The sequence below is a fragment of the Jaculus jaculus genome, chromosome 1 (assembly GCF_020740685.1).
Source record: "Jaculus jaculus isolate mJacJac1 chromosome 1, mJacJac1.mat.Y.cur, whole genome shotgun sequence".
Classification (NCBI taxonomy): Eukaryota; Metazoa; Chordata; class Mammalia; order Rodentia; family Dipodidae; genus Jaculus; species Jaculus jaculus.
Window position 1 is genome coordinate 24,661,024 of NC_059102.1, and position 14,004 is coordinate 24,675,027.

Below are 14,004 nucleotides of genomic sequence, written 5' to 3' on the forward strand. Positions count from 1 at the left end.
TATAATTCACTTTCTATTAGTATTCTAGAGCTTTCATAACAAAGTGCTACAAATTGGTAGCTCAAAAACCAGAAACTTACATTCTCATAGTTCTGAAGGTTAGATGTGCAAGATCAAGATACCAACATGTTTTCCTCCCCATGAGGGGCACCAAGGAGTGTCTGCTCATGCCTTCTAGCCTCTGGTAGTTTGCTGATGACATTTGGTGTGCATGGTCTGTAGGTTATCACTTTGACTCCTGTTTTCATGCATGTTAAAGTGGCATTCTCCTTGTATGCATGCTGTGTTCTAATTTCCTTTTTAAAAATAAAGACATTAGTCATATTGGAGTAGGAACCTATTTGCTCCGAATATGACTTCATTTTATTTAATTCATCACATGTCCAAATCAGATCATATTATGAGGTACTGAGGATTAGGGATTCAATATATGATCTTTTAGTGGACACAATTCAATCCACCATGTTTCCATGGACTTATTATTTCTGCTTGCATCTAAGACCCAGTCAGTGAGTTCAAATGCTGAAACCAGTTGCTTTCCTCTTTCCCCTGAGTAGGCTAGAAGGTTGGATGAGACCCGTCCCATGTCCATTACCTAGGGCTTCGTAGTGCAGCGCATGGAAACTAAGAATCCATCTTGCTGCCAGAATGTACTGTGTAAGTTTCCCACTTATGAGCTCAAGGACCTTTGGCAAGGAATTTGGCCTCTGCAAACCTCAGGCTTCTCAACCAGTAAAATGAGGACAATATCCTTTGCTTCACTGAGTTTCTGTGTGGCTGGACTCTTCCACCTTCAAAGATGTGAACTCTGCAGAATCAGAACTGACCTTAGTGTTCTCACCTTTTGATTATTCCTTTAAACTTCTCCCTGAGATTGTCTTGGAAGAACTTTAAGAGCAGGAAGGTTTCTTATTTTTTTTTAAATCCTGCAAAAAGGAACTCAAGTCTAGTTCAGGGACCATGAAGTGCTTCTCTCTCCCCTAAAGCCATTGACATGAATCTTGAGCCAACTCATGCAATATGGTTATGAATTGCTGCCTTTTGGTTTCACTTATCTCTTTCTGGTATCTTAACTTTTCTCTCTTACCATTCATTGGCCATGTTTTAGGTGTGGGATGGAGCCCAGGCATTTTGTTTACAGTCTCTCTCTCTTTTTGGCTCCATAAACTTGGGGAAATGGAACAGACATTCTGCAGCACCATATCTTCAGCTCTTTCACGGCTTCACTAAGAGCTTTTTGAGTAACTGGAACTTCCAGTTCTTGCAGACAGCAGAACCTGCTTGACACAGGTGTGTTAGGCCTTCCCCACTGTCAACACAAGATGGGGGGAGGGTGTCAATTACCATTTACAAATGTGATCACTTTCATTTTAGTACCAGGTGCTGGTCTGAGCACCAGGGTCATAGCAATGAATAAGAGAGCCACTGTCTCTGCCCCTGAGGAGCATATATTCTGGGGACATTCATTTCTGTAGAAAGTATCTGAGAACTTACTAAATGTTAGTTTATTGCTTGTTATTAGACAAAACAGAAACTACTGCACTGATGGTCACAGTGTGTGGGTGTGTGGGTGCGTGCGTGCGTGCGTGCGTGCGTGTGTGTGTGTAGAGTTAGGGAAAAAGGAGGCAGACTTTTAAAAAATAAAGTCATAGCTGGTGTGTTGGGACATGGCTTTAATCCCAGCACTTGGGAGGAGAGGTAGGAGGATCACTGTGAGTGTGAGGCCAGCCTGAGACTACTAATTCCCGGTCAGCCTGGCCTAGAGGGAGACCCTACAAACAAACAAAATAAAAGTCATGTGAAAAATGGTGTTATTGGAAAATAGAGCAAGGTAAGGGGGGTTAGGTATGTCAGAGGGGCCTTACTATTTTAAGTGGTCAGGGTAGGCCTCCTTGAACAGGTGACACCTGAAGGAAAATGAGGGAGCATGAATGTACCCAGGTTTTAAAAGGGCAGCCTAGTTGTAGTGAGCTGAGTGGGAGCTGCAGGAAATAAGACTGGAATCATCAAGTAGCATGTTCGTTCTGAGGGAAGGACCACTGGAAAGTGCCAAGCAGAGAGGTATCTGCTTTTAGGCTTCAAAGATTTGGCGAGGCTGATGGGCTGAGGCCAAAGAGATGCTCACCCTATGGGTGAGTGGTGGAGTCGATGACAAGCGTTTGGACTAGGGACCTATTTTGCAGCAGAGCCATCAGGATTTTGGGGCAGAGCGGACATGGGGTGGGATCAAGATTGGGGGGCCTTTAAAACACAGAGTAGCCACTGATTGAACCAGTGACAACGTGCTTTGTCTTGGTGTATGGGGTCAGGACCTCCGTTTGGATCCAACCGTTGAGGGTCCTGTTTGGTTACCTAGGAGGAGTGGGCAGCTGGGTTTTGAAGCTGTCTGGAGAATTCTGGGGACACATCTCTGGTGCCTCAGCAAGTGAGAGAGACCCTGCTCCAAAGTCTTGAAGAACTAGTCACGTCCCCCTCCTCTCAGCTCCTTTGCAGGCCGAGGCGTCCTCGGGAGGCACTGCAGCGGCGTCAGCCAGCACAGCTCTTCTTTTTGGGGAACGGCGAGAAAAATGAACCGGAGTGATGACTCGCCACGGCACAGCGGGAGTCAAGTTCGCAAGTCGGGGAACAGGGACCGCCGGCTCCGAGCAGGAGGCCGCAGCGCGCAAGGCTTCGGGAGCTCCGCCCGGCCCCGCCCCAACCCGCCGGTGGGCGTGGCCGAGGAAGTGGGCGTGGCCCCGACGTGAGCACGCCGCAGAAGGGGCGTGGCCGGGCCGCGGCGCGCGCCTGCGGGGCTGCTCGCGCACCGCCCTTCTTCCTGCCTTTCGGCGGGCGGCGTGATCAGCTGGTCTGCGCTGCACTGACGTGGGCTGGGGCACGTCACCGCCGAATGGCAGCCTCCAGAAAGGCACCGCGAGTAAGGTGAGGGGACCGTGCCGGGGGACGTGCTCGGCGTCCCGGCGCGCGAGCTGCACCCGGGAGGGCCGGGCAGAGCGGGTGAGAGGAGCGGCGGGCCTGCCGCGGTCGGCCTCCGGAGCGGGAGCCGGGGATGGAGCCGTGCAGCCGGGCAGGATCCAGTTCGCTTCCGGCGGGGCCGCGGGCACCTCCGGACAACCGGAGCCCGTCCTGAGACGTGTGTGTCCGAGGAACTGCCTCGTTCGGCGGGAGGATGCGGCGGGAGTCACCGCTCCCGACCCCGCGGGAAGGCCATGCTGTTTGCAGGAAGTTGGTCCCTAATGGAACCTCCCCAAGTACCATCGGGGCGGTGGGCAATCCGGTGCCCTCCTCCATCTTCCCCGGCCACCCAAAGTTACATTTACGACAGTTCTGATACTTGCATTTCACGTACTGATTCATCATCATCACAGACATCGACAGATGTGGGGCACTTGTCACCCAGATGATTTTCAGGGAATAGTTTGACATAATCTTCAGGAAAATTCCACCAGTAGCCTGCTCTGGGTTCTTCTTGGACACAAGAAGAGAGAAGGATAATGTTTTGCCTTCATGTTGAAAATGTTTTCATTATTCTCCCCCAACATCCAGGGTACACTTAACCAGAGCAGCTTACAGAGTGAAAGACCAGGAAACATGAGAAAAGTTCCCAAAGGCCAGAATTGAAACTGGCGATCCACAGTGGGCCATCCACCCTCACCAGTTGAGGCCTGAATAAATTCATTAGACACCCCAACAAGGTTTATTTGTGAAATTCAGACTATAGCTTATAGCTGTGATTGTGAGTGGACAGATCTCAAGCCCACCTTGACCTGGACTTGGCCTTGCCACAGGATGTTAGGAGTGAGCAGAGGTCCAGTTCTGCACTGTGGAAGGCTGTGAGAGAGTTTTAACAGTGCCTTCTGTAAGTTTTGTGCTGAAAATGATCTCAGGAAAGTGGGTAAATGATGAGTTCAGTTGAAGGCTGAGAGGAAGCTTTTGAGGACCTGTGGTCTTGGCTCGATCTATAGAATCACAATTTGGGGGAAGGAGGGAGAAGGATTTTTGAATGTGAGCTGGTGCAGGATGAGAGGGAGGCGTTTTCCCCAGGGTGTCCACCCAGGCTGGTAGAATGTCAACGCTGTACAATGTCTGAATGAGGACTCCTCTCAGTTTAGAAGATGGAAAAATGGGTTTGGGCTGAGGCCAAAAGAACCAATGTTGGCACCAGATTTGACCTCTCTTTGGCATTTCTTGGCTCCATTTGTTCAACATTGGCTTTATCTGCAGGCTGACTTTATCCTTATAGCAAGTGGTGAAGAACTGAGGCCAACAGCCCCCTAGAAACAGAGTCCCTTTTCCCGACAGTTGGAGCAGAAGCCTCTGATCTTATTCTCCTTTGATTCATTTACTGATGTCTGTCCCTAAACTAGTCATGACTAGGGGAAGTGTATTGACCAATTCTGGGTCTCAGACATGGGAGATGAGTGATTGTACAAGAAGGTAGCTTATGGACAGATGTGTTAAACACTACATTTCTTTGTCCCTCTCTTTTAAAAGAAATATCAGGAGGATTGTAGGTACCCAAGCCCATCAGCCCCCAGTCCACCGAACCTAAGAACTTGACCCTGTTGAGCTTTGTGTCATCTAACTAGGCATGACTGAGCATCCTGCTCTCCGTTTTGCCCCAACTTGAGCACTGTACATAGACATACATGATTGCTCTCATCATGGGTGGAGTTGAGTGGGCATGGGTACCTAGAACCCTCCTGATACTTCTTTGAGGAGAGATGGCACAAATGTGTATTTTTTAGTGATTCTGGCTGTAACCACCTTATACACACAGTGAGCCCGAAATGCTCTGCCTGCTCCTTTCCATTACCCACCTTGTGGCTCTTCAAGACTTGAAGAAGGTGTAGAGCACAAATGTACTGGGAAAGGGCAGGCGACGGTGGGAGGCCTGGACTCTGGTTCCTTCTGTTATGGATTAGCCACGAGGCTTTAATATGCACGGAATTGCATAAACAACGTTAGCTTATAGGGTATTTTCACCGTTTCCCAGATAATTCTTGTTCTTACCTAGTAATTCTCATTTCCCCTAGCCCCCCTTTACCCACTAATTTACTTTGTCTCTGTGGGCTTGCCCATTCTAGACATTTCATATAAATAGAATCATACACAGTGTGGTCGTTTATGGCAGTCTTTTCCTTAATGTAATGTTTTCATAGTTTTTTTCCTTGTGCTGGGGATTGAACCCAGGCCCTATGCGCACTAGGCTGGTGCTTCTGTCACTGAGCTGCATCCATAGTCCTGTATGCTTTTTAAAAACATATTTTACTTTTATTTATTTATTTGAGAGGGAGGGAGGGAGGGAGAGAGGGAGGAAGAGAGAGAGAGAGAGAGAGAGAGGGGTGTAGATGGGGGGGGTGTGCCGGGGGAGAGACAGTACACCAGGGCCTCCTGCCATTGCAAACGAACTCCAGAATGCATGCGCCACCTTGTGCTTCTGGCTTTCATGGATACTGGGGAATTGAACCTGGGTCCTTTGTTCTTTTAGGTGAGCACCTTGACCACTAAGCCATGTCCCCAGTCCTGTAGTCCTGTAAGTTTTTATGAGGATATATGTCTGGAACTTACTTGAGTCTATAGTTAGGATTGGAATTGCTTTGGTTGGATGCTAACTCTGTATTTAGTCTATTTTCTTTTAAAAATAACTTTATTTATTTATTTGCAAGCAGAGAGAGAGAGAGAGAGAGAGAGAGAGAGAGAGAGAGAGAGAGAGAGAGAGAGAAGAGACAGAGAGAATGGGTGTTCCAGGGCCTCTAGCCACTGCAAATGAATTCTAGATGCATGCACCACTTTGTGCATCATCTACCTTTACATGGGCACTGGTGAATTGAGCCCAGGTCATTAAGCTTTGCAGGCTAGCGTCTTAACTGCTGAGCCATCTGTCCAGTCCTGTATTTAGTCTTTACAAGAACCCTCAGCCTATTTTCCTTTTTTTTTTTTCCTCAAGGTAGGGTCTCACTCTAGCTCAGGCTGGTCTGGAATTCACAGTGCAGTGATCTCCTACCTCTGCTGGGATTAAAGGCTTGTGCCACCATGCCCTGCTCCCTCAGCCCATTTTCCAAAGCCACAACACCACTTTCCATCTGCAGTGCTGAGGGTTTTAACTTTCCACAAGCTCACTTGTACTTGTTGTTGTCTGTTTTCTGGGTGATCACCTTCTTAGTAGGTGAGAAGCTGTGTCATTGTGGGTGCTCCCTCTCTCCACCTTCCTCTTCCTCCTGTTCTTTCCTGTCGTCTCCTTTCCTCAGTCCTGGGGCTGGAACCCAGGGCCTCACACATGCTGGACAATTACTGTTACTGAGCTAGCTCTACTTTGATTGTGGTTTTGCAGAGCAATGACACTGAACATCTTCATTTTCTCCCCCCCCGTTTAAAAAATATTTATTAGAAAGCCAGGCTTTAATCCCAGCACTTGGGAGGCAGAGGTAGGAGGATTGCCGTGAGTTGAAGATCACCCTGAGACTACATAGTGAATTCCAGGTCAACCTGAGCCAGAGTGAGACCCTACCTCGAAACCCTGGTAAACCCCCCCCCCCCAAATATATATATATTTATATTTGAGACAGAGAAAGAAGCTGTGGGAGTGGGGAGAGAAAGAGTGAGTGAATCTGGGCATGCCAATGCCTCTAGCCACTGCAAATGAACTCAAGACGCATATACCACTTTGTGCATGTGGCCTTATGTGGGTCCTGGAGAGTCAGACCTGGGCTGTCAGACTTTGTAAGCACATGTCTAAGTGTGGGGCCATCTCTTCAACCTCCCTCTGTGTTTTGGGGGCAGGGTCTCAGATGGTTGCCCAGGTTGGCTTTGAACTCTTGGCAGTTCTGAATGCTAGGATATCAGGCTTGAACATTTGGTAACCTATATTTGGCAACATTGAGCATATTTTATGTCCTTGGGTATTTGAAGAAAGGTTTTATTTAGAGACCTTTAGATTCTTTTCCCACTTTAAAATTAGGTTTTCTTTTCTTTCTTTTTTCTTTTTTTGTTTTTTCAAGGTAGGGTCTCACTGTAGCCCAGGCTTACCTGGAATTCACTATGTAGTCTTAGGGTGGCCTTGAACTCACTGTGATCCTCCTACTTCTGCCTCCTGAGTGCAGGTTTTCTTTTTATTGTTATGAGTTGAAATAGTTGGAGCTAGTCTGTTTTGGCTAGTCTAGGTTTCCTGTGTTACCATAATTTAGGATCTGTCAATACATTTCTGTATAGAAGCCAGCTGAAAATTTGATAGGCATTGTGGTGAATTTGTAGATTAATTTGGGAATTATTATCATATTAACAGTATTAAGTCTTTCATTCCATGAACATGTACTCTATTTGTTTAGGTTTTATGTAGTCCATGTCACCAATTTTGTATATATTCCATAGTATACATTTTATACTTCATTTGGTGTTATTTCTTAATGTTTCATTATGTTTTGATGCTATTGTAAATTTTTAATTTTTTTTTTTAATTTATTTGAGAGCAACAGACACAGAGAGAAAGACAGATAGAGGGATAGAGAGAGAATGGGCACGCCAGGGCTTCCAGCCTCTGCAAACGAACTCCAGACGCGTGCGCCCCCTTGTGCATCTGGCTAACGTGGGACCTGGGGAACCGAGCCTCGAACCAGGGTCCTTAGGCTTCACAGGCAAGCGCTTAACCACTAAGCCATCTCTCCAGCCCAAATTTTTAATTTTTTTATGTATATTCACCAAATTTCACTTTAATTTCAGTCTTTGATTGTTCACTCTAAGGGTATAGATACAAAGTTGATTTTTATATTTGTTGGTGGTCAGTTATTCTAATTTTTTGGTGAATTTTTCAGCATTTGTCTCGTTCAGGATAATGTCATTTGTGAATAGGGAATTTTACTTCTTGTCTGTCTTGCCTGATTACTGTGGATACAACGAAAAGTATAGTATTATAGGATTGAGTAGAAGCAGAAAGAATAGTAATTCCAGCCAGGATAGTGGCTCATACCTATAATTTCAGCACTGTGGATGCTGAGGTAGGAGAATCACCATGAGTTTGAGGACAGCTTGGGCTGCAGAGTGAGTTCCAGACCTGCCGGGATTAGAATGAGACCCTGCTTTGCAAACATTAACAATTCCTGTCTTTTTCTTGATCGTGGAGGAACACAATAGGTTTTAGCATAAAGATGGTATTAGGTGCAGGGGAATGCCTTCATAGTGGGCAAAATGCTTGTTACTCAAGCATCTGTGTTCAGACTCTTTGTACCCCCCACATAAAAAGCTGGGTATGACAGTGAGCTTCTGTAATCCCAGTGCTGGGGAGGTGAAGTCAGGAAATCTCTGGGGCTTGCTGAATAGCTGTCTAGCTTAATCAGTGAGTGAGGTCTACCCTTTTTTTGAGGCAAACCAAACAGGTTGGCTTTTTTTTTTTAATATGCGAGATTGAGAGAGAGAGAGAGAGAGAGAGAGAGCGAGTGCGTGCATGTGCGTGTGCAAGCGAGAATTGGCATTTCAGGGTCTCCAGCCACTTCAGTCAAACTCTAGACATGTGTGCCTCCTTGGGTGCATGTGGGACCTTCTGTGCTGTGTCACTGTGCATCTGGCTTACATGGTGGGACCTGGAGAATTGAACATGAGTCCTTAGGCTTTGCAGGCAAGCGCCTTAACTGCTAAGTCATCTCTCCAGCCCTGATCCCCGACCCCCCCCCAATGGTTTTTATTGTTGCTAGATTCAGTTTGTTGATATTTTGTTGAGGGTATTTACATTTATATTATAGAGAAGAGATACTGGTAGTATGTCTTGCAGCCTGATGTCTTCATTTTTTTCTTTTGAGGTAGAGTCCCCTCTAGCCCAGGTTGACCTGGAATTCACTATGTAGTCTCAGGCTGCCCTCGAACTCACAGTGATCCTTGTACCTCAGCCTCCCGAGTGCTGGGACTAAAGGTGTGCTTCACCATGCCTGGTGGAGAAAGAGAGTATGCTAAAGTGAGTGTGTGGGCAAACTGCAGACACATGTGGCATTTTGTGCATCTGGCCTTATGTGGATAGTGGAGAATTGAACTCAGGTCATTAGGCTTTATGTGCAAGTGCCTTAACCATGGAGCCATTTCTCCAGCCTCCTTTTTTTTTTTTAACATTAAAGACTATATGGTTTCCCAGCTAATTATATCTTGTTTTATATAGTGAAACTAAAGTAGTAACCATGCTAGAGCAGGCCTGGAGTGATTTCTGTCTTCAGTCCTGAGTTCACCAACAATATAGGATATAAAAGTCAATTCTATTTCCATACTTCTTCAGTGAACAATCAAAAAAAAAGAATTAAAGTGAAATTGGGTAAATACACACACAAGAAAAATGGGGGCCTTTTTTTCTCTAGCAACATAATAAAATGGAGTTGTACTATTACTTTGGGTTTTTTTTCCTTTTTTTTCTTTTTTCAAGGTAGGGTCTCAACCCAGGCTGACCTGGAATTCACTCTATTCTCAGGGTGGCCTCGAACTCATGGTGATCCTACGACCTCTGCCTTCCGAATGCTGGGATTAAAGGCATGTACTACCGTGCCTGGCTTACTTTGAGTTCTTAAATGAGGAGAATCAAAAAACTTTTCTGTGACCTGCGACAGTTCTTCTGCAGCCTCTCTAGCCTTGTCACCTAACTAACCACTTACCTCCCCATGTCCTGACTTGACTCACTGCACGGCTTTTCTTTTCCTTAAGCACACCAGGCAAATTTCTGCCTCTCATTGCCCATTACCTTTGGATTTGCAGTTGCTTTTTTTCTGGAATATTTTCCCCCTAGGAATTGATATGGCTTACCTTTTTTAGTCTTTGCTAAAGTGTCAGGTGTTATCAAAGAGACCTTCTCCTTATCTCCTAGACACCTTTCTCTGCTTGCTTTTCTCTTCCTTCCTTCCCTCTTCCCTCCCTCCCTCTCTTTCTTTTCTTTTTTTTTTGGTTTTTCGAGGTAGGGTTTCGCTCTAATCCAGGCTGACCTGGAATTCACTATGGAGTCTCAGGGTGGCCTCGAACTCACAGCGATCCTCCTACCTCTGCCTCCCGAGTGCTGGGATTAAAGGCAGGCGCCACCACGCCTGGCCTTTTCTTTTTATAGAACAGGTATCTGTTACCTACCAGTCTCCCCTGTCCTGCCACCCCTCCCTTTCAAGTCAAGTATGTTGTCTGTTTTCTTCACTGTTGCATCTTGACTAAGGTAGATGGTGACAGATTCTCAGCAAATACTTGAGTGAACTTGAAAGCCAGACCCTTAGGTGCCAGAGATTTAGAGGGAGCTTAAAGCTTGACTAGTATGCTGGTAAGCTTAGCCTGGGATGTTTATGTCCAAGATCCAAGGAAACAGGCTGTCCCGAATAGGTGACAGGAAACGTGCAGCTCTTCCGGCTATGAAATTAATGTGAAAATTAGTAAACCATAGTGACAGTAATGCTTGTATGATTCGGGATATCACACTTATCTGCAGATGAACTGTTTGGAGACATGTATCTCAGGCTGGCCTTGAAATTGCTGAATAGCTGAGGATGACCTTGAACTTTAGATGCTCCTACCTCTACTTCCCAAGTGCTGGGATTACAGGTTTATGCCAACATACCTAGTTTATGCAGTGCTGTGGGTCAGACCCAGGACTTGTGCACGCTAGGCAAGCACTCTGCCAACTGAGCCACACCCTAGGTCCTCGAAGTATATAAGCTCTTAATCAAGTTACAAAGCATATATGTAACAAGCCAAGGAGAGGCTGTAGATTCAGCAAACATAAACATAAGTAGTAAAAGTCTGAAAGGAATTCTGAAATAAAGGTCTAAAATAATTAACCTGATAAATGAAATAGAAAGTGGGTGAAAGAATAGAAAGTAGGTGATAGAATAGAATACCATCAGAAGAATAGGAAAATATGAAATAGAACTAAGTAGAATTTGCAAAGTGAAAAATACACTTGTAGGCCTCAAGAGCTGGCTTGGCAGTTAAGATGATTGCCTGTGAAGCCTGCGGATCCAGGTTCGATTCCCCAGTACCAACATAAAGCCCGATGCACAAGTTGGCACATGCATCTGGAGTTTGTTTGCAGTGGCTAGAGGCCCTGGCACACCCATTTTCCCTCCCCATTGAAAAAATAAAAAAATGTAAGTGTTGACAGTGTAGTTACCGAAAATAAATCTTGTCTAGTTATAAGGAGTTTCCATATCACTGAGGAGAATTTGTGATGTGCAAGTTAGATCTGAGGTTGGCTTGCCATGGTAATGTTTCACACCTCCAGGTTTTATCTGAACCTGTCTGCCCATCCTAATACTGGGGTGAGAGTTCTTCTGATTCACAGAAGAATCTGCTAAGTCAACTTGATTCCTTCTTTGAGGTGTGCCACGTTTACCGGGGTCAAAGTTTGCAATTTCCTGTTCTTTTTCTTCTTAAGGCTGAATCATCAAGATTTTCAGTTGAGGAATTTAAGAATAATTGAACCTAACGAGGTGACATCCTCAGGAGACACAGGTGTGGAAACAGGTAATTGCCATTTTTCTTATAAATTAGGTAGAATATATCAAGAAAATTTTAGGTCTCCTCATCTCAGATTGAATGGGAAGAGAGGGCCGAGGGTTAATAGTTGATCATGGCTTGGGTTAGAATACAGGATTAAAAATCATGTGACCCTTTGGCTTCCTGGATGGTTGGTGCTTTTTATGTACTTACCACTTGTAAAAAGTGGTAAATCAAAGAGAAATCAAAGAATTACAGTATTTTTTCCTGTATATTTTTCCTTCTTGTGGGGTGAGTGGCGATGGTGGTGGTAGAGGTTATTAGTGAGAGATACTATCCTAGCTTTTCTAGTCTTGACCTTTAATGTAGTCCCTACTAACTTCTTTAGCATTTAGCTTTCAATCTGTCACCAGACTCTGAAATGAGAAAGTATATTATTATGCTGTATAAATTGAGTGTGCATTCAGGAAAATCTTTTTGGGAAAATATTTTTAGGACCATCCTTATTCCCCAGAACTTGTTAGTTAGTTATCTGATGAGTTGTCAGAAAGCTGCCTCTGAAAAGTAGTATGTTACCACATTCCTTTCCCAGCACACCAGTGATTTTCCTGTGCATTGCCTTTAAGCTGACTGAGAAGTTGATCCTGTGAAGTGTATATGAAACTGTGACCAGCTCATTTCCTATTGGCATAGTGGTGGTACTGTGTATAATTCAGCCTCTTTTCCAAAATACAAATGTATTCAGCACATTTTGGATCATATTAGGCAGAAAGAGAGTAAGCAGGAAGTAAAGAAAGAGGAAAAGGGCTTGAATCATCAAATATAGAGTTGTAAGAGAACTTTTTTTATTATACATGAGGAAATAGAGCTCCAGAGAGCTGCAGTTGTCCGAGGATGTAGATGCCAGCTGGAGACTGTAGAACATGTGGTTTGGTTTTGCTGGTCTTAGAATGCTTTAATCCTCTGTTAAGTCCCCTGGAAAATAAGTTGGTAATGGATCATAGACCAGAGAATTGAATTGACCTTGGGTTCTGCTTCCTGATGGTCCAGCTGACTTCAGCAGGTACTTAACTCCTTTTATTCAGTTATTTTTTAATTTTAAAAAGTATTTTTTGCTTGTAAACAGAAAGAGAAAATACACACACACCACAATGGGTATGCCAGGGCCTCCAGCCACTGCAAATGAACACCAAATGCATGTACCACATTGTACACCCGGCTTTATATGGGTACTGGGGAATTGAACTGTACTTGTTAGGTTTTGCAGGCGAGCACCTTAACCACTGAGCAATCTTTCCAGCCCCTTAATTCCTTTTCATTCCTGTTCCTTTAAGTGGGAATAGTGAAATCTTCCTTGGCAGAATTATTGTGAAAATTGCCCACTGATATATGTAAAGCCCTCAGCCCTCCTCATCTGTGCAGCAGAGAACAGCTTTCTCTAGAGCTGAAGAGCATCTGGGCATGTGTTAAGATGCGGAGATGGGAGTAAACCAGCTCCTTCTATTCCTGTAACAAGACGGGTGGGAACCCCAGCTGGTGCTTCATATCTGTATTCAAGCATTTCTCGAACAATGTATTTAATGCTGCGCCTGGTGCCTTTACACATGTTACCACATTTACCATTCGCTACTCAATGAGGTTAATGTGCTTTACTTCCATGTATGAGCAGTGAAAAGTCTTTGTGCTAAAGGCTGAAGGTTTAAGTACTAATTTCATATGCAGGAGACCTTTCAATGAGTCATTCTCTTTAAGGCATGATGTAAACTACCTGGCAGTGTATGGGCAAATGATACATCATGGACTGGGCCTGTTGTTCTTGGCTTTGACTTCCCTGCACACTGTGTTCAGCTCTTGGCTGTTTCTAAAAAATAAAAAGGATGTAAAGTGAGCAGGTGCTAGAACATGTCATCTTCTAAGTTCCTAGTTTTCTTTTTAAAAAGTATTTATTTGTGAGGGAGTGGGAGAAGTAGGTAGGCCAGGAAAGGGAGGGAGGGAGAACGAGCACGAGAGAGAAATGACAGTGAGAATGAAAACGAACGGGCATGCCAGGTCCTCTTGCCACCGCAAAGGACCTTGAGATGCATGTGCCAGTTTGTGCATTTAGCTTTATGTGGGTACTGGAGAATTGAACTTGGGTCTATAGGCTTTGCAAACAAGCACCTTTACCCACTGAGCCATCTCCCTAGCCCAGTTCCTAGTTTTTTTCTTTCACTGCAGATACATTACTGGTAATGTGGGTCTTTTTGAAAACATCATAGATAGAACATTGTACATTCGATCAGCTGAGTGGGCATGGGTATATGTCATGTGCTGGGATATGCGATATAGCAACGACATGGTCTCTGCCTTAAGGAGAAGCAGGATACACGCCTGCTCCACCATTTTTTTTTTTTATCGCATAGTATTTGTGCTTAGTCAGATGTGTATCTGAATAGTAGTTGCAGATCCCCATGGAACATTTATGTTCCAGCCACTGCAAGTTCTTTTCATAGAGTTATTTAATTTTCAAAAACATTGTCCTTGGTGGGTCACCAGCCATGACTCTCCTCCTCCTCGGTGCTGCTA

At 44.8% G+C, this 14,004-nt stretch overlaps 1 protein-coding gene across 5 annotated transcripts in view; it reads left to right on the forward strand.

The window, feature by feature from the left end:
* Nucleotides 1–2,791: 2,791 nt before the first annotated feature.
* The window catches only part of Xpnpep1 (X-prolyl aminopeptidase 1), a 61,558-nt gene continuing 50,345 nt past the window's right edge, over nucleotides 2,792–14,004 (forward strand). Inside the window, exons 1-2 of one of the 5 annotated variants that reach the window (XM_004659359.3) lie at nucleotides 2,822–2,919; nucleotides 11,378–11,466. In XM_004659359.3, coding sequence (XP_004659416.1) covers nucleotides 2,888–2,919; nucleotides 11,378–11,466 — 121 coding nt within the window. In that variant the 5' untranslated portion in view covers nucleotides 2,822–2,887. Of the gene's footprint in view, nucleotides 2,920–11,377; nucleotides 11,467–14,004 lie in introns of all 5 variants that reach the window. The other 4 variants (XM_045141467.1, XM_045141468.1, XM_045141466.1 and 1 more) reach the window with 4 other exon arrangements.